A 17,608-nucleotide genomic window follows, 5' to 3' on the forward strand; every position below is an offset into this window, starting at 1 on the left:
GGGCAATAATGATATTGTCAATAATACTTCTTCCTACAATGAAGCCTGTTTGTTCTTGACCGATGATCTTTGGAAAAATAGTCTTAAATCTATTAGCAATGACCTTCATTACTAATTTATACAATACCGAGCAGAGACTAATGGGTCGAAACTGAGAAAATTTTTTTGGATTTTGAACTTTGGGAATTAACACAATAAGAGTGTTATTGAACTCCGGATCGATGATTCCTCCTTCAAAAATTTTCTTGACCCACTCACAGATGGCATCACCAATATTATCCCATTGATTTTGAAAGAAAGCAGCCTAAAAACCATCGCTACCTGGGGCTTTCAATGGTGTCATATTGAAAAGAGTAACCTTTATTTCCTCGTTCGTAACATTCCTTTCGAGAAAATCAGCATCTTCAGTGTTGAGAATAGGAAAAGCACTGGAAGGCATAGTTCCAAGCAGTCCTGGATTCTCCCCATAAAGCTTTTGGAAAAACCTAACCGCTTCAGTCTTGAGGATCTCAGGATCAAAAATCCAGTCACCATCGGTATCACGTAGAGCAGTGATTTTATTAAAATTCCTCCTCTGAACAGTGCGTCTATGAAAATAACTTGTGTTACGATCTCCCAATGTCAGCCACTCGCATCTGGATTTCTGCTTCCATAACATTTCCTCATGATGAAGAACATTATCCAACTCCTCACGAATTAAAATTTCCTGATGAAAAAGAGATTTAAAACTTGAAAGGTCCAATGCAAGTTGAGTCTTAGCGAGCTTGTGCATTAACTGTCTCTTCCTCTGATTTATATGGCCATAAACACATTTGTTGCAGCTTTTAAGCTTATCCGTGAACCCGACAATTGCATTAGTCATGTTACCATCAAAACTCCAATTTTCCTTGACAAAATCGGAAAAATTTTGGTGGTGAAGCCAACCAGCTAAAAACCGAAAAGGACAATTAAAAACAAGTCTATCATCTTGAAAGAGATTAAACAAAAGAGGGAAATGGTCTGACTTAATTCGGGGTAGATGAGACACCAAACAGTTGGGAAAGAATTCCATCCAAGGGTTGTTACCCATAGCCCTGTCCAATCTCTCAGAAAGATTACCACGATGCCATGTGAACGAAGGACCTTGGAAACCCAAATCATGCAACTGAGCTCTATCTATAAAATTGTCAAAGAACTTACATCTGTGACCTGTGATATGACCTCCTTCTTATCATCGGAAGAGAGAATGGCATTAAAATCTCCAATTGCCATCTAAGGATCCTCCTGGATAGGAATTGAGCGGCTTAGATCATTCCACAAAGCCTTCCTTCTCATTTTATCAGGGCTCCCGTAAACGAAGGTAACCAAAATACATGTTAATTTGATAGTGAATTACTCTACAGGCAACATAAGAAGATTTTGAACACCGTAAGAGTATCTGACAGGCACAATCAATGATTTTACACATTCTACTTGTGAATTGTTACCAAATAAACATAAAAATAAATATTACAAAGGGAATTTACTAGAATCATAGAGCTTGACGAACAGCTTGATTTAAAGAAAAATACATAAGTTACATTTGTTAAAAGCGATTTCTATACATTTAAGTATATATAAAAAAATCGAAGAATATACACCACAACATTTGATATACACATACAAAGGAACTATAAGTTTCTCTAGCTTAAGTAACGAGTTATCTTACACCGATTTTTCTAACCTTTCTTTTTTTTTTTTCAAAAAAGAGACCGAAAACCAGAAAAATTAGACAAAAAATTGGTTAGTTGGTGGGTTTTAGGTCCTTTTCGAAAGCATCATATTCCCACTCTACGATTTCATCTGTTTCATAATCTAAACTCTCTTCATCTTCGTCTTGTTCCAACTCAAATTTCAGTTTCTTTTGATCCTTTTTATTCAAGGAAGACTTTAATCGCGACCAAGGACTTTTCTGCGACTTTGGGGTGGACGGTGAGTGTGAGTTTAGGATTGGGTTCTCAAGTTCTAAAGTTGGTCTCTCCATGGATTCAAATTCTTCCCTTATACTTTCAAGATCATCAAATAGCTCTTTCAACCTTTCATCTTTTTTCCTGTATCATACTCATTTCCCGTTAAGCAATGTAATGTAATATATAGTTCAACACATACAAAGGGAAGAAAATTAAAATAGATTTATTTACCTGTAAGTTCCTTCATTTGGAGAATAGATCTGTGTTTTCATTGAACCCACTACACTAAAGGTACTTACAAACTGAAATAAAAATGAAAACCAAAATTATGTGCACCATACATTCCCGAAGTTATGTTTCATATTCTAATTCGGGGTGTTAGTTTGAATCTGAATTAGAACATATAATTAAATTTTAAACATATAATTGAAGTGTACTTATTGCATCTATAGTTTAGATTTGAGGGGAAATAGCTCTCTTTTTAATGACGCTGTCTTCTACTTTTTTTAACATTTGGCTCAAACTATTCCTATGAAAGGTGCATAAGTGTTCATAATTTAATTTTTGTATTTCAAAATATTCTACATTTTATATTTAGACTAGCATTTTAGCATTTAAACGGATCACTAAATTGATAAAAAGAATTGATTAGTATGGTATTGATATTTTAAAAACTTAATTAAAGTTTATGAACAATTTAAAAGAATATCTGATCAAATTAGCCTTAATTTCTTAACTTGATAAAACTGATATTTTGCATACTGCAAATAAATAAATATAAAAAATATATATTTCAGGATGAGAATGGTACATACTTTGGATTCAAGGTTAAGATATTCTTCTTCAAGATTTCTTCTTTGGTTAGGAGCTTTTTGAGATTCATCCTTTGCTGTTTCTCCTGACCTGATTTTTTTAAAAGAATAAATCGTGAAAAGCATGAATTGTTTTTTTTTTTTACAGTTGAATAAGTTTTTATCCTTTAAAGTTGAATGTTGGTTTATGTTAAGGATTTATTAGAATACAATTTCAAAAATTAAGAGCTTATTCATGTGCACAAAAAGTAGGAAAGTTTATTTAAATAAAGTGAGAAAGTTCAAGGACTAAGTTATGAATTTCACCAACAAAGCATTATACCTTTCGCTTGAGCTCAAGCTCTCCACCAGTTGCCTAATTCTTGATATGGAAGGCCTGAGTTGTTCCTTAATATAGGATAGAAACAGAATAAAAAAATGAGGAAAATATTTAGCAACAGATTCCATGGAAATGAATGACAATTACTGTTTATCGCTAAGTTTTGAGCAACTTTCATGGATAAGATTGTAAGCAGAGCAAATACCTTGTAAGCAGATAGAAGGTGAGTGACCAAATTCACAAAATATTCCCCATATCTCTCTAGTTCACCACTGGCAAATTAAAATGGAAAAAAAAATCAAAACTCTAAGTAATCATTTAAAACTTTAGATTAGATATGGTAAAGATCAGGGATGAATAAATTTCTATTCCATTAAAAAAAATTAAAATTTCAAACTTAAATTAAATAGTTTGAATTATTCAAAAATTTTAGTTAATTTAAATAAATAGTTAAGAGTTAAATAGGTTAGTTCGAATTTGAATGGTCCAATTTGAGATGTTCAAATACTTAGATGTTTAGAGTAATTAATTATAATTTAGCCTTACCTCTTGAACACAAATTTTTATCAAGGTTATCCATGATTTGATTGGGCTAATTTTTTACAATGGTTGAAGGATTTATAGATGCAGGTTTTGAACGGTTGAATTAACCATCTAAAAATTATAGTTTTCTGTTCTATAGCCTAAACTTGTTATTGTAAGTGTTATAAAATTTGTTACATACTTGACCTGCTTCTCCTTCTGCTCATGGAAGGTGGTTTGCAGAAACCATGTATCTTCTAGAAAATGAATCCAGGCATTAACCACGTCTGCTTCTACTCGGCATGAAGCAATAGATCTCGAAATTTCCTCTTCCTACGAACACAAGAAACACAAGGCAAATCTATGAATATAGGTAGGGAGACAGATAGATAGTTCTACTTGTAAAACCATATGTACTACTTAAATAGCAAATATACCTTTGATGTCAGTTGTAGAAGAATCTGGTTACTGGCGTCATCAAAATGCTCTCGCTCTTCCCTTGCATTCCGAAGGCGTACACGAGCAGCGATAAGTGATGCATTCACCTGATCCAAATTCATAGCCATTTCGTAATCCCATTCCCAACTGTTCCACTTTTCATTTTTTTTTCTTTTTAAATTACATTTTCAAGTATTGAAGAAAACCTTTTTAAGTTCAGCTTCAAGTTCATCTTTTTGCTTCTCAAGCTCTTGAATCGCAGCTTCCAGTTCCTGGGAAATTTCATACCAATTATCTTTCATATTTCTTGTAGATAAAAAAGAATTTCATATTTGATACTGCAATTAGAAAGTAAAGAGTTTCCCTTAAGGGTTAATACCTTCTCTTGTTGGCTCACTTCGTTAGCTTTAGCAATACGAAAGCTGACCGCTTCTTCTTTCTGAACCCTGATTCAAACACAGAGGGAATGCTAAAATGAACAACACAAATTTCTATGCAACCAAACACTCACAAGCCTTTCCACTTAATGTATGAATGCCTTCGCCTTATTTCACACATATAAGAATGTTACATTTGCTGTTGAACGATAACAAGAATCTAACTAGCAATTATCCTTTTTCTTCAACTATAGATATTCAACATTCGTATCTGACACATTTTTGGATAAGTGAGAATATGATCTTCCAACAACCCTATAAATATATGGAATCTATAACTAAACACACCTATGTTAGACACATATCACTATTGATCACTTATACTTAAGTTCAAGTAAGATAGGTTAATTTCAGTCCAATTAAAAATATTCCAAGCAGGAAATGTTAAGTTATGATCCACTTAAAACCTTTGCTCCAAAATGCGCTTTTCAGCCTTTGATGTTGAGTTACTGAGAGATTCTGATAGAACTTTTAATTTATCAACCTGCAACAAAAATGAACCATATATGATAATAACATAATTAATACTTACAGTAAGCAAAACGCCATCACATCATACTGGTGTTCGTATCTTCTCTTTCAACGGCTAATCTATAATTTACCTTTCAATGGACTTAACTGGTTTTCCAAACAGATCTTTCCAAGATGTGATTGAAAAGTCATTTCCACAAGAGTCACTGGTTAATAAAAATTTTGTTTATGTCACGTCTCAGTGATCAGCAAGATACTATCACTTTCTTGAACCGCATCATGCTCATAAGCCAGTTTTGTAGGAAAAATGATATCATGGTTGCAAAAAAGACTCCCGTATGGGGAGATCCTCTGCTCGAAGTTAGGAAGTTGCATCTTCAGATAATAAAGCCTTGAGGGTTGATCGACACTCAAAAAGGATAATACCATCTATAGGGCACGACCCTAACGCAACGCGACCTAAGAAAATGGTAGTACTTTGCTGGTCAGTAAGTTGTGACATAATCGAAAAGGATTCTCATAGGGAGACCTTGGGTTCGAACTTGAGGAGGTGTACCTTTGGGTGACAAAGCTTTGAAGGATTTGGGGTGTCCAGAGAGGACAAATACAGGCTTATGAGCACACTGCCAGCACAACGTGGCTCAGAGAAGTGTTAATATCTTACCCATCGATGAATTGCGTCACTTTTAACACTTTACAGTTCATTAAATGCTATATAATATAATATAATATAAAGTGAGAGATGCATAAGGTGGAAGAAATGTACCTTTTCAGCATGAAGTTGTGGAGTATCCCCATTGCTTAAAGTTTTTTTCTTTAGTAACAGTGCCTCCAATCTAGAATATAACCTGACTAGGCCAAGAGCTTCTTTAAGAGCCTACAATGAAAGACCAAAACCTTCAGTTTTACTGAATCATAAGATATTAAGTACTATTTGATTTATGAGATCTACAGTGAACAATCTATTAGCTTTCACCTCTATCATTGCAGTAGTTTGTTTTTGAAAAAAATCTTCATGGCCTTGAGTTGAAGAGTTTTGGAGTGCCTTCATTTCTCCAAGTTTTTCCTTTAGACTGCAGGCTTCAGCATCTATTCTGATAGCAGACACAAACAAATGGAGGGAAAAGATTACATAAGGTTTCTATATCATTATACCATGCTTAGAATTGTTTACTGCTTTCAACATGTGAAGAAATGATAGTAAATCCATATTACACAATAAAAAATTATGTTAATAGAAAGATCAATGTTCACACCTGGGTTTTCATAAGCTTTATAACAAGAAACCAAGAATCATAACCCCTTAAGGTTCAAGATACTTAGATATGTATACTTGTATCAAATACAAATAACATGGCTGTAATTGACAGGTCTATGTAATCAGAGAAACATTTGAATTAAACATTATAAACAAACCAATACATACATATATATTTTATGTACTCATTAATCACCTTGCAAGACCAACATTTATTTTGAGCCCTTTAATTGCAGCTTGAGCATATTGGAGCAGTTCTTCTCGTTTTACCTGCAAGAAGTAACAGAGAAAGAATAACGGAGAGATTATATTTATGTTAGGTTAAGGAAAAATGAAACGAATCTATTTATATATGTATGTATGTATGCATGTATGTATGTTAGATTAACTCTAATAACATAAATGCAAGGTACTTACCAATACTTCCTCCACATAGTTTGAGAAAGCCACTGCTAAGTTCATTATGTTGCTCATTACTGTCTCATGAACTTCCTTCCCTCCTGCAATACAGATCCTGTATATGACGAAACCAATGAATCTGACTTGGAAGTAAAAGACAAAAAAAATGATTCTTCTAAACAGTCTCTCTTATTGATCAGAAAATACCTTTTAAGCGATTAACTTAGGCAAACAGTCAAAAGCGACAAGAAAGAGTTGGAAAATTCACCTAAGTATTTCCATAAATAGTGAAACCTCTTCCTCGTTTGGTACTTCAAGAATCTGAGTCATACAAAAGAGTTACCCTGCGGTTAAATTCAATCGATCAGCAAATACAAAGCCCAAATATGCGAAAGCATACAAAGTTACATCAAAGTGCAGAAAAAATAAAATCCAAATCATAATGCCACAGCCGTCTAATAAGAGTGCAAAAACCACCAAGCACTTGTTTTTCTGGTTGGTTAAGAAATGATAATCATATATCCCAACTCCTATATGAATACCAGTATGATATACATAGGGTTAATTCCACCAAACATCCCCAGATCATTATTTAAAATTTAAATTAGTCCGTAAACGTTAAAATATTTTAATTGAGCATTCAAAATATCAGTATTAACTACCATTAGCTTAGGCGTTAAATACAATCTCAAATATTATGGGAACCAAATTGCAAGCATGTGTATTTACTATATAAATAACTTAAATATAAAATATTAAAAAATAGTCTTAAATTTTATTGACCTTATTATTTTACATATAAAATATAAGTTATTCATGAAGTAAGTACATACGTATTTATAATTAGATTCATCATGTATTTATAAAATATAAGTTATTTATGAAGTAAGTACATACGCATTTAACACCTAAAATGATGGCTATGCAAATGGAAAGATCTTATTAATACAATATCGATACTTTTAAAATTTAATAAGAATGGTTTAAAATTCAATGAACAATTTAGAATTTGGATACATATGTATTATACAGACCAGCTAAAGATGGCCCAATGTTATCCATATGATGATCATTCGTTTGAGCAAAAATCAGTTATAAATGGCTTACGTGAGAACCAAATATTGCTCGTTCATGTGCATGACAAACCGATGAAGCAACTTAATAAATTCCTTTATAAAAGCCTCCATCCCAATGACCATATTTATTTCTCGCAATATACTTTGTAAACAATACTGAGCACAGTGTTATAAAGTTATTTTATGATAATCCAAGTACAAATTCGTGGCTATGATGCATAAAACATACTTGTCCCATTAATTCTCTTCCGTCAACGTAAATTAAAGTCATTTCCAAGGCAAACAACAAAAGGAAACTTAGCATGAAATCATGAAGGACTTACCATTGACAATGTCATCCCTTCAAGAGCTTGACTATAGAGAAAAACTTCCCGAAAATTCATTGGTTCCCCCACTTCTGGGTCATAGTAATATACCTGTAATCAATCATCCAAAACTAAGTCAAGCCGTCTTGGTTGGCATTATAGAAGGATCAAAGGATAAAATCATATCAAATCAAATTAAAGTATAGGGATCAAAGGCATAAATTACCGCAAAACAAGATTTTAAAAAGAACTTAAAAAAAAAAAGAATAAGAAAAGAGAGAAACAAAAGGATTACCGACCAAAGATGGCTTTTGGGGAGAATCCTTGATGTCTTCGAAAGAAAACTGATCAACGTTGTTTTTGTCATTATCATTAGTAGTGTCGCTGTTGTTAATAGTTATACTAATATTTTTATTATCATCGTTATTGTTATTTTGATCATTGAGTAATCTGTCGATTTCCTTAAGGGCGACGAGCCATCGTCTTAATAGCTGAATCCTTTCAACTCCTTTACATGATACCGATACTTCTTCCAGCCTCTTTACTGTTATTCGAAGGTTCTGCATATTCCTAGCAGCCTGATTTACGTCAAATAAACTCCAATTTAGAATTTACACTATAGTTTGGTGGAATTAACCCAAATTTGAAAAAAAGAAAAAGAAAAATGAACTTACAATGCGGTTATGGATCATCCTGGCACCACCGAACACGGCGGATCCGGCATGTTGGACGACGGAATCGGCGACACTCCATACGGTGCGTCTGAGGTTATTGTTTCCGCCTACTTCCACGGCTCTACTAACAGCCGTTCTTATCCATGACATTTTTCTTCCAATCTCAAACAACGTATAGATTCCAAGAAAAATAAATGAAGAAAAGATGACGAAGCATAAAAAAAACTTAACTAAAATAATTAAAAAAAGAATGGGGATTTGATTTTCGTCGCGAAATTTTTTGTCTTTTGCATGTTTGGGGAAGCGACGAAACGAAGGGGAAAAACAAAGTCAAGAAACTAATAGAAAAAATAGTGAATGGATAAACAAAATTGGGCGTTCACGTGGGAACGTAAATATTATTTTATTTTCCCGCATTGTACGAGTCCCATGCCTCGTGTTTCGCTTTCCTACTCTATTTTTTAACAACCATTTTTTTTCTAAATTTCAGGAAATAAAAAAATATTTTTTTGTTAAATGATTCATATCATTAACTAATAAATAATTAGTAACTTATATTTTAATTTTTTCTTTTTTGATTTATAAGAGGGGTAGAGCCTAAGGGTAACATAATTAACACAATTTAAATTCAAACCACACTTAATATGATAAATATTTTTAATTATCAAATAAATATACGAATTTATTTCATCTTAATTTTATTTGAGAAAATAACTATATTAAAAGTAATAAATATGTCTAAATATGAAAAATCTTGCCTCTGCTTTTACACCCATTAAAATTAGTAGTATTTACATATTTTAGAATAAATTTACGAGTTAACGAGTTAATTGTATGTTAATTAAAATATGTTAGATTTTAAGTTTTATTGTATAAAATAATTATAGTTTAATGTGTAATAATTGGGCAGCTCTGACGACATTTTCTCTGGCAATGACAAACGAAAGTATTATTGTATAAAAATAATTAAACTTTTAAGCAGTTAAATAATTTGATAATTGTAAAATTAATGAAATAGTGATATATTTTGAAAAAGAAAAGTTTTGGTTTGCACAAAAGAGTATATGAAAAGATATAAAGTAATGTAAGTAAAATTTAGAACAATAGCATGGGTGGATATACTAATGGTAAATAAGAGTGGTACAATTCTGTTTCTTCTCCACCATTTGGGAATGATATATGTGTTTTAATTTAATTAATTTAATTTGATAATTTTAGTTTAAATTGTATTAGTTATCATTCATTTGTGTTTGTAAATATTTGATTCTATTTTGTGTTTATTTAAATAATTTATGTTATAATAATTTAATACTTATAATTACTTAAAATGAATTTATTATAATTATAATTATAATTTACTTGTTACCATTTTTTTTAAAAAATTGTTTTTCAAAAAAACTATGTAATCTACCGTCTAATATAGTAGTAACTTACATTCGAGAATGAAAAAAAGTATACATTAACTTTAGTATCTGGGCAAAAGAATATCAACTAAATATGCGGGAATGAGAAAATATAAGTTTGTATATTTTTAAAGTATTATTAATAATTAGTATGACCAGCAAATAATTAAAATAATTTTTTAAATTAACAATATAAGTACCTTTGGAGTGTATTGGTCCCTGCAATCACAACAATATAGCTCTAGAGGAAAAACAAGTTAAGAAGAGTGATTCATTCCATTTTGCAGAAAAATATCGATAAATTTCAAACACCAAAAATCTAGTATTCACATAGAGAAGGAAATGAGAATAGAATTTTCAAGTTTACAATAGAATAGCATAACTAATTCATCATTCTCTTGTCTTTTTTATACCCTCAAATTGTTATTCTTGTGACACCTTTAACCTGTATCCGTCGCAGGAACAAGGTTACGGAGCGTTACCAAAATTTTTCAGAACATTTGCAGATATTTCAAGTCAATTACTATTCATTTTCCGAAATCATTCATAACGTCCCTTAAATGGACCGTTGAGACCCAATATGAACATTAATTCGAATCAGGACTTAATCGGGAACCATAAGAATTTTCGTGAAAATTTCAAATTTTTTCCAAGTTACAAGGCTCACACGCCTGTGTGGTCCAAGGGACATACATGCCCGTGTGACCCTAGGGCACGCCCGTGCTGTAGGCCGTTTTCAACCCCGTGTAACTCTCTAACTTGTGCACACGGCCATGCCACACGCCCGTGTGCTAGGCCGTGTAGTCAATTAATTCATTTCGAAATTAGATGCAGGTTTCACACGGCCAAGACACACGCCCGTGTCCTAGGCCGTGTAGCACACACACGGCTAAGACACACGCCCGTGTCTCTGCCTGTGTGCTCAATTCTAAGCATTTTGTTTCTCAAAATTTAGGTACAGGGGACACACGGCCTAACTACACGCCCATGTACCTGGCCGTAAGTCACACACGCCCGTGTGGACAAAATAAAGTCATTTCCTAGCCTCATTTGTCACCCAAATTTACCATTTCCCTACACTAAAACATACCAAGTACAAACTAGCCATTCTAAGCATTCAATTTAAGCAAATTTTATCATTCAACATGGTATATCATTTCATGCATACATGTCTATAATCTTACCTTAGTTAAGTCCTCAAGTTAGACATAGTTTGATCAACTACTTAACATATATGTAGCTACCATAGTTTGACATTACAAGTATATTAAAACAAACCATTGCTAGCCATTCCAATGGCTAGATTACAAGCATCATTTACATTTACATGACAATATGGCCAATATATCCTATACATGCCATTACAACCATAATTGATTTACCATAGTGTACCGACATGGGCCGATGGATAGTGTGAGTGATCTCCGCCAAGCTTCCAATCCAACGAGCTTCCAATTAACTCTAAAACAGGGAAATAAAACTAAGTAAGCATAAAATGCTTAGTAAGTTCATATAACATGGTACTTAACTTACCATTCATTCTATTATGAGGTAACTATGTAAGGCATATTCAATCAATTTGACCTCAAGCCCTACACACACATCCCCATTGCCCTTGTTAGTCATATAATCCATAATAATATCAAAACATATATGCGCTCAACAACAATCAAGATTCCAAGCATATATGCTTTCCACAACATGCATAATTTATCTCATTATTACAAGTATAATTTCATACTAGTTCATTTCGAGTTCAGATCATTTCATATCAGAACTTTACTCATATTACTCAGAATATCAATGTCACGATTAGTACACTCAAGGTGTATGAGTCTATAATCAAGGATGTACATACTCATCAAATAAATTCCATGTACAATATCGTCATTTCATATTCCATATATCAATTATCACGTATCGTCATTTTCATGTATTTCCAGCCGATATGTGTAATAACTCATTTCTTATTCATATATTCTCATGTCAAGAACTTTGACTCGTTGAATTTATTTGAAATATCGATGGATACACAGGCAGTACACTCATGGTGTACAAATCAGGATTCATCAATTCATATTCATGGTACCTATAAGGTACTATTTTAGAGAGTACACTCTCGAGCCAGACATGTATACAACAGAATTACCAGTCCAGGCTAAATCCTTTTTATGACATATGTTTTAAGAAGCTTGACCTGGATTACCCGTCCAGGCTAAATCCAATCCATAACATATGCTCTAGAGGACTCATATCAGGATTACCCGTCCGGGCTAAGTCCTTTCTATCATGAGATCAATAGGATTACTCGTCCGAGCTAAACCCCGTCAGCAACAAATGTAGGACCTCATTCATTTAGGGAAATCACATATCCATCGAATTTCCATTTTATTCAACCAGGATTTAAACATTTTTCTCAAGCATTATCGGGCATGTGATTATTTTATACATCCATAACATTCAAATAATTCAAATAAACACATTTCACATTCATTTTAATCATGTAAGGAACATTCTCATCGTTTATCTTTTATCATCTATCAGGCATTATCATTTAATTCAAACATTTTTATTTATCGGGCTTGATCTGATATGTAATCATTTTCACATATTTATGACATTTATACAATTTACATAAACAAAATCAATGCAAACATGTAAATAAACACAATTTAGTTACATGAACTTACCTCGACAATGTTCGTGTACGTAAAATCTACTAATTCGACATTTTCCTCTTTCCTCATTCTAGCTCCAAATTTGGTATATCCAGATCTATACGAGTAAATTTTACATCAATTTCTCATATTTCATACTCATTTAGACTCAATTGACATCCTAGGCAAAATTATCATTTTGCCCTTGACTTTTTCATAAATTCCCATTTCGTCCCTAGGCTCGGAAAATAAAATTTGTGCAATTTACTCCCTATTCCAAGCCTAACCAAAATCTCATTACAAAATTTTCAGCACATGTATTCATAAAAATTTAGCATTTTTCTTCAATTTCACAACTTTACATTTTAGTCCCTAAATCATGTTTTTATTTTTCATCAAAAATAAAAGTTGTTTAGCTATCAACAACCTTTCATTTTCTACCATAAATTTCTAATTTTTAGCATATACATCCATGACCCATTTTCCATACTTTGATAACTTCTCAAATTGATCCCCCAAATAGATAGATTAAGCTATCCCGGTTTCAAAAATATCAAAATTGCTAAAAACGGGCCAAGAAAACTTACCCAATTTGGCCATGAAAGTTTCTTCTCCCGGTTTCCATGTATTTTTGGGGAAGAAGATGATAAAATAAGATGATATTTCTTTTTTATCATCTTTTAATTAATTAAATTATTTCACTTTCCAATTTAGTCCTTACCCTTTATCTAAATTTCCATGGATGACTCACATACTTTTTTAATGGTCTAATTACCATATAAGGACCGCAAGTTTTGAATTCCATAGCTATTTAATCCTTATAGCTACTAGAATTCAACTTTTTTCATTTTATGCAATTTGGTCCTTCTCGAAATTAAGCACATAGTCAATAAAATTTTCTTATCAAAATTTTCACATGACATTTATATCATATTATGGACCATATAATATAATAAAATAAAAATAAAAATTATTTTCAGCTCGAATTTGTATCCCGAAACCACTGTTCCAATTTCACCGAAATTGGGTTGCTATAATTCTTCTACTAACATGGCTCCTATAACAAAATAGGTGAATTTCTGAGGTGTCTTGCGATTGCAAATGGGTCTCATGTTTGCTGCTAGCCCATGTCCCTGATCCTCTTATACGTTGACCTTGGCACATTGTGGCCCATTCACAACAGTAACCTCTAGTTCAGGATAAACCTTGTCCTCAAGGTTCCAGTTGGGAAAATTGCAAAGCATGTGATCCTTGTCTTCTTAAGTAGCTGCCTCAAAAGGGGAACCATCCCATTATATCAGGTATTAGACCATAGATTGTCTGGAGTGGTTGGTTATCTATGTAGCGAGGGTAGCTGCTGGTTGGAGAATTAATGCAACTGTGGAATTGACGAGATGGAATGGGGTAACTTATTCAGGAGTTTTAATGCATTTGCAGAGAAGGGAAACATGAAAGACCAAATGGACTTTAGCCGTGGCTGGTAAGTCTAGTTTATAAGCCACTATGCCGATACATTGGAAAACTTGAAATGGACTAAAGAAACGTCATCCCAGCTTATGATGTTGTTGTAACCGAACTAAGGTCTGATGAAAGGGTTGAAGATGGACATAGACCTAGTCTCCCTCTGCAAGTATGATAAGCTATAAAAGTAACATATTTTAATCTCATTCTTAATGCATTTTTATATGATTAATGATGTAATTAGTGAATTTGATGCTCCTAATCTTTTAAATTTACGTTTCTATACTTAAGAGAGCATTTGGGAGCAAAAGGAGTGAAAAATAAGCCAAAATCAGATGAATAGAGCTGTTTCTAAGATCCACACAACCTGGGCATTTCCACATGGGCTAGCCACATGCCCATGTGCCATCCCGTGTAGATATCGTTCCCTATTTCCCAAACACATGAAAAAGCCCAATTTTTAGGCTTTCTGAGCATTCTAAAGTCTATAAATATCAATTAGAAGAAGATCTAAGGGAGCACACAAAGAAGATCAAAGAAAAGACTCGAAGAACGCCATTAGAATCAACTTGGAAGCGGATCTCCTTTAAGATTGAAGATTCCCATTTAATTTCCTTTGAAGTTTTATTAAGTTTCTTTATGTCGTGTTGTTATCCTAATTTTGAGATGTTTCCATTTCAGATTATGAACTAAATTCCCTATATACCTAGGGAAGATCAAACCTATGATGAATCTTATTATTTTATTTCTGATTTACATGATAAATACTTGATTCTTGTTCTCAATTATGTATGCTTTTTCATGTTTTAATATTTTTAGGATATTAATTCATGTTTAATGTGCTTATTTCAATGGAGCAAAGGTCTCTATTTAAGAGTAGATCTACCATAATTGAGTTGAGTTGCATGCAATCCTATAAATAGGACGACATAAATCTATCGGGTTAGAGTCAAATCTAATAAGGAAGTTCATAGATCGAGTTAATGCGACAATAGGGCTTTTAATTAGAAAGAGATTTTAATTAATCAACCTAGAGTCAGTTGTTCTTACTCTCGAAAGAGATATTAACATAACTTAGGGATTTCTAGGGATCAAGACATAAGTGAATAAATTATTTAATTCAGATTAGGAATAATAAGTGAAGTCTAGGTGGACTAGGTATTACCTTTATCTTTGGTTATCTTCAAATATTTTCCTAATTCATTCTCTGTCGCGTTCTTAGTTAATTTAGATTAGTAGATTTATATTAAAACAATCATCCTAATTTATCGACTAAATAATAGAAAAATAGTAATTACTAGTACATTTAGTCCTCATGGATACGATATTCCCTACTCACCATAACTATACTATTGTTCGATAGGTACGCTTACCTTTTTTGTAATTATAGTTAGTTTAGTGACCATCAACGTACAAGATCTCGGTAATGCTTATCGGCTTGAGCCTTCATCTTAGCCTAAGCTCGTGACAAATTTTGCTTAAGAAGATTGAGTGTAGCATCCTGATCGTGCATATACTGATCGACTAAAGGGGAACTGACAGTACCTTGAATATAACAAGTAATGGTAGATAGTGGTTGCCTATAAAGGACCTCAAAGGGAGTCATACTAGCAGTCGTTTGATAAGTTGTGTTGTACCAATATTCAGCACAAGGTAGAATAGTGACCCAGATATGAGGAGCATCGGCGATAGAACACCAGAGGTACAATTCTAAGCATTTGTTAAGAGCCTCTGTTTGACCATTGGTTTGCGGATGGTAGGGGTGCTAATAGCAAGTTCAGTGCCCTGTAGTCGATGGGGATCCTACCAGAAGTTACGTATAAAATGAGGATCTCTGACTGTGACAATGGCTATCAAAACACCATGGAGACGAATGATGTCTAATACAAATGTTACAACAACAGTTTCGCTAGAGAAATTACCAAGAAGGGAGATGAAATGGTTGTACTTGGAGAGTCGGTCAACAACCACCATGATGACTGATTTACCCTTCGACGGTGAAAGTCAAAGGGTGAAATCTATTGAAATACCCTCAAAGACCAACTCCGGAATTGGTAATGGTTGTAATAGGCCAGCTGGATGGAGGAAAGAATCCTTCATTTGTTGGCAGATCTGGCACTCAAAAATGAAGCGATGAACATTTTTATGTATACTGCGCCAATAAAAGTTGGAAGAGAGTCAGTGGAAGGTCTTTGTAATGTTGGCATAGTCGTCGAGTGGTAAGGAATGAAATTCCACTAGTAATTGGTGTCGTAGTGGCAAATCAAATGGGACGATCAAATGACCACGGTACAGAAAAAGATCGTCTTTGTACTCATAGCCAGAGAGGGATTGTGGGTCAGATTGGAGGCAGTGACACAAGTCTTCCAGCTCTGGATGAGACTATTGGCCAACCTAATGTTTTCCACTACAGAAATAATAGGACGGGAGATAACGAAGAGTGAAGCCGAAGGAACAATTGATAGGGCATCAGCAGTGAGGCTGGTTTTGCCTGAGCTATACCAGATTTCAAAGTCATATCCTACAAGTTTACCGAGCCACCTCTGTTGCTCCGGTGTCTGAATCACCTAATCAGTGAGACATTTCAACAATTGTTGGTTGGTAAAAATGGAGAAATGACGACCTAATAAATACTGACGCCATTTTGCGATGGCCTGTGTAATCGCGAAATCTCTCATTGATAAGTAGAAGCAACTTGCATTTGAGAGTTAAGATTTTGACTAAAGTAAGTGATTAGATGATGGTTCTGAGATAAGACGACATGGATACTCACTCTGGATGCATCAGTCTTAAGAACAAAAGGTTTCGTGAATTCTGAAATTGCAAGACTGGCGTGAACGCAAGCAATTTCTGCAGTTGAGTAAAATCAATCACTGCTTGAGAGTTCTAATGAAAATTATCTTTCTTGAGCAAGTCAGAGAGAGGTCTAGCAACAATAGCATAATGACAAATGAAAAGATGGTAATATCATCCGAGACCCAAGAAGCTACGAACCTCCTTAACGGTGGTTGATTATGGCCACTTGGAGAAGACGTGATTTTTGTCAAGGTCGACAGCTACTCCTTGGGCAGAGATGATTTGCCCTAAGTGACCTATAACAGGCTATTTTCAATAAAATCGAAACAGTGGTTTCGGGACCACAAATTCGAGCTAGAAAGAAAATTTATTTTAATATTATTGCATGGTCCACATTATGATAGGAATGTTATATGAAAATTCTGATAAGAAAATTTTACCAACTATGTGTTTAATTAAGGAAATGAACAAATTGTATAAAATGCAAAAATTGGATTCTAGTAGCTAGAAAGATCAAATAGCTATGGAATTCAAAACTTAAGGTCCTTATATGATAATTAGACCATTAAAGAAAGTTAGTAGATAGTTTGATGAATCATCCATGGAAATTTAGAAAAAGGGCAAGGACTAAATTAGAAATAAAAATAATTAA

At 33.4% G+C, this 17,608-nt stretch overlaps 2 protein-coding genes across 6 annotated transcripts; both read right to left on the reverse strand.

The window, feature by feature from the left end:
- Window positions 1–304: 304 nt before the first annotated feature.
- Window positions 305–1,251, reverse strand: LOC107894685 (uncharacterized). The gene is made up of 2 exons (XM_016819937.2): window positions 1,176–1,251; window positions 305–927 (listed from the first exon to the last, which is right to left on the reverse strand). The coding sequence occupies exons 1-2, from the start codon at window positions 1,249–1,251 to the stop codon at window positions 305–307; spliced, it is 699 nt and encodes a 232-aa protein (XP_016675426.1).
- Window positions 1,252–1,501: 250 nt separating this feature from the next.
- Window positions 1,502–8,981, reverse strand: LOC107894221 (centromere-associated protein E). 5 transcript variants are annotated; one of them, XM_016819469.2, is made up of 18 exons: window positions 8,640–8,981; window positions 8,265–8,543; window positions 7,984–8,076; window positions 6,853–6,905; window positions 6,603–6,699; window positions 6,382–6,455; window positions 5,904–6,021; window positions 5,694–5,804; window positions 4,864–4,940; window positions 4,399–4,465; window positions 4,226–4,291; window positions 4,019–4,126; window positions 3,784–3,914; window positions 3,265–3,331; window positions 3,063–3,127; window positions 2,744–2,831; window positions 2,160–2,230; window positions 1,502–2,069 (listed from the first exon to the last, which is right to left on the reverse strand). In XM_016819469.2, exons 1-18 carry the CDS (start codon window positions 8,787–8,789, stop codon window positions 1,763–1,765), a joined length of 2,022 nt encoding a protein of 673 aa, XP_016674958.1. In that variant the 5' UTR covers window positions 8,790–8,981; the 3' UTR covers window positions 1,502–1,762. The 5 variants fall into 5 exon arrangements, with proteins under 5 accessions (XP_016674958.1, XP_040941121.1, XP_040941120.1 ...); XM_041085187.1 differs by lacking the exon at window positions 2,160–2,230; XM_041085186.1 differs by lacking the exon at window positions 8,640–8,981 and having other exon boundaries at window positions 8,261–8,391.
- Window positions 8,982–17,608: the final 8,627 nt, after the last annotated feature.

The sequence above is a fragment of the Gossypium hirsutum genome, chromosome A13, assembly GCF_007990345.1.
Source record: "Gossypium hirsutum isolate 1008001.06 chromosome A13, Gossypium_hirsutum_v2.1, whole genome shotgun sequence".
Classification (NCBI taxonomy): Eukaryota; Viridiplantae; Streptophyta; class Magnoliopsida; order Malvales; family Malvaceae; genus Gossypium; species Gossypium hirsutum.

What these genes read in the sequence shown, in the direction of transcription:
- LOC107894685 (XM_016819937.2), bottom strand. Translation starts at nt 1,251, where the DNA reads ATGGCAATTGGAGATTTTAATGCCATTCTCTCTTCCGATGATAAGAAG. An exon ending in ATCACAGGTCACAGATGTAA is followed by an intron (nt 928 to 1,175) that starts GTTCTTTGACAA and finishes TTCGGTTTTTAG; the next exon opens with CTGGTTGGCTTCACCACCAA.
- LOC107894221 (XM_016819469.2), bottom strand. Translation starts at nt 8,789, where the DNA reads ATGTCATGGATAAGAACGGCTGTTAGTAGAGCCGTGGAAGTAGGCGGA. An exon ending in CTCCCCAAAAGCCATCTTTG is followed by an intron (nt 8,077 to 8,264) that starts GTCGGTAATCCT and finishes GATTGATTACAG; the next exon opens with GTATATTACTATGACCCAGA. An exon ending in AAGTGAGCCAACAAGAGAAG is followed by an intron (nt 4,292 to 4,398) that starts GTATTAACCCTT and finishes GAAATTTCCCAG; the next exon opens with GAACTGGAAGCTGCGATTCA.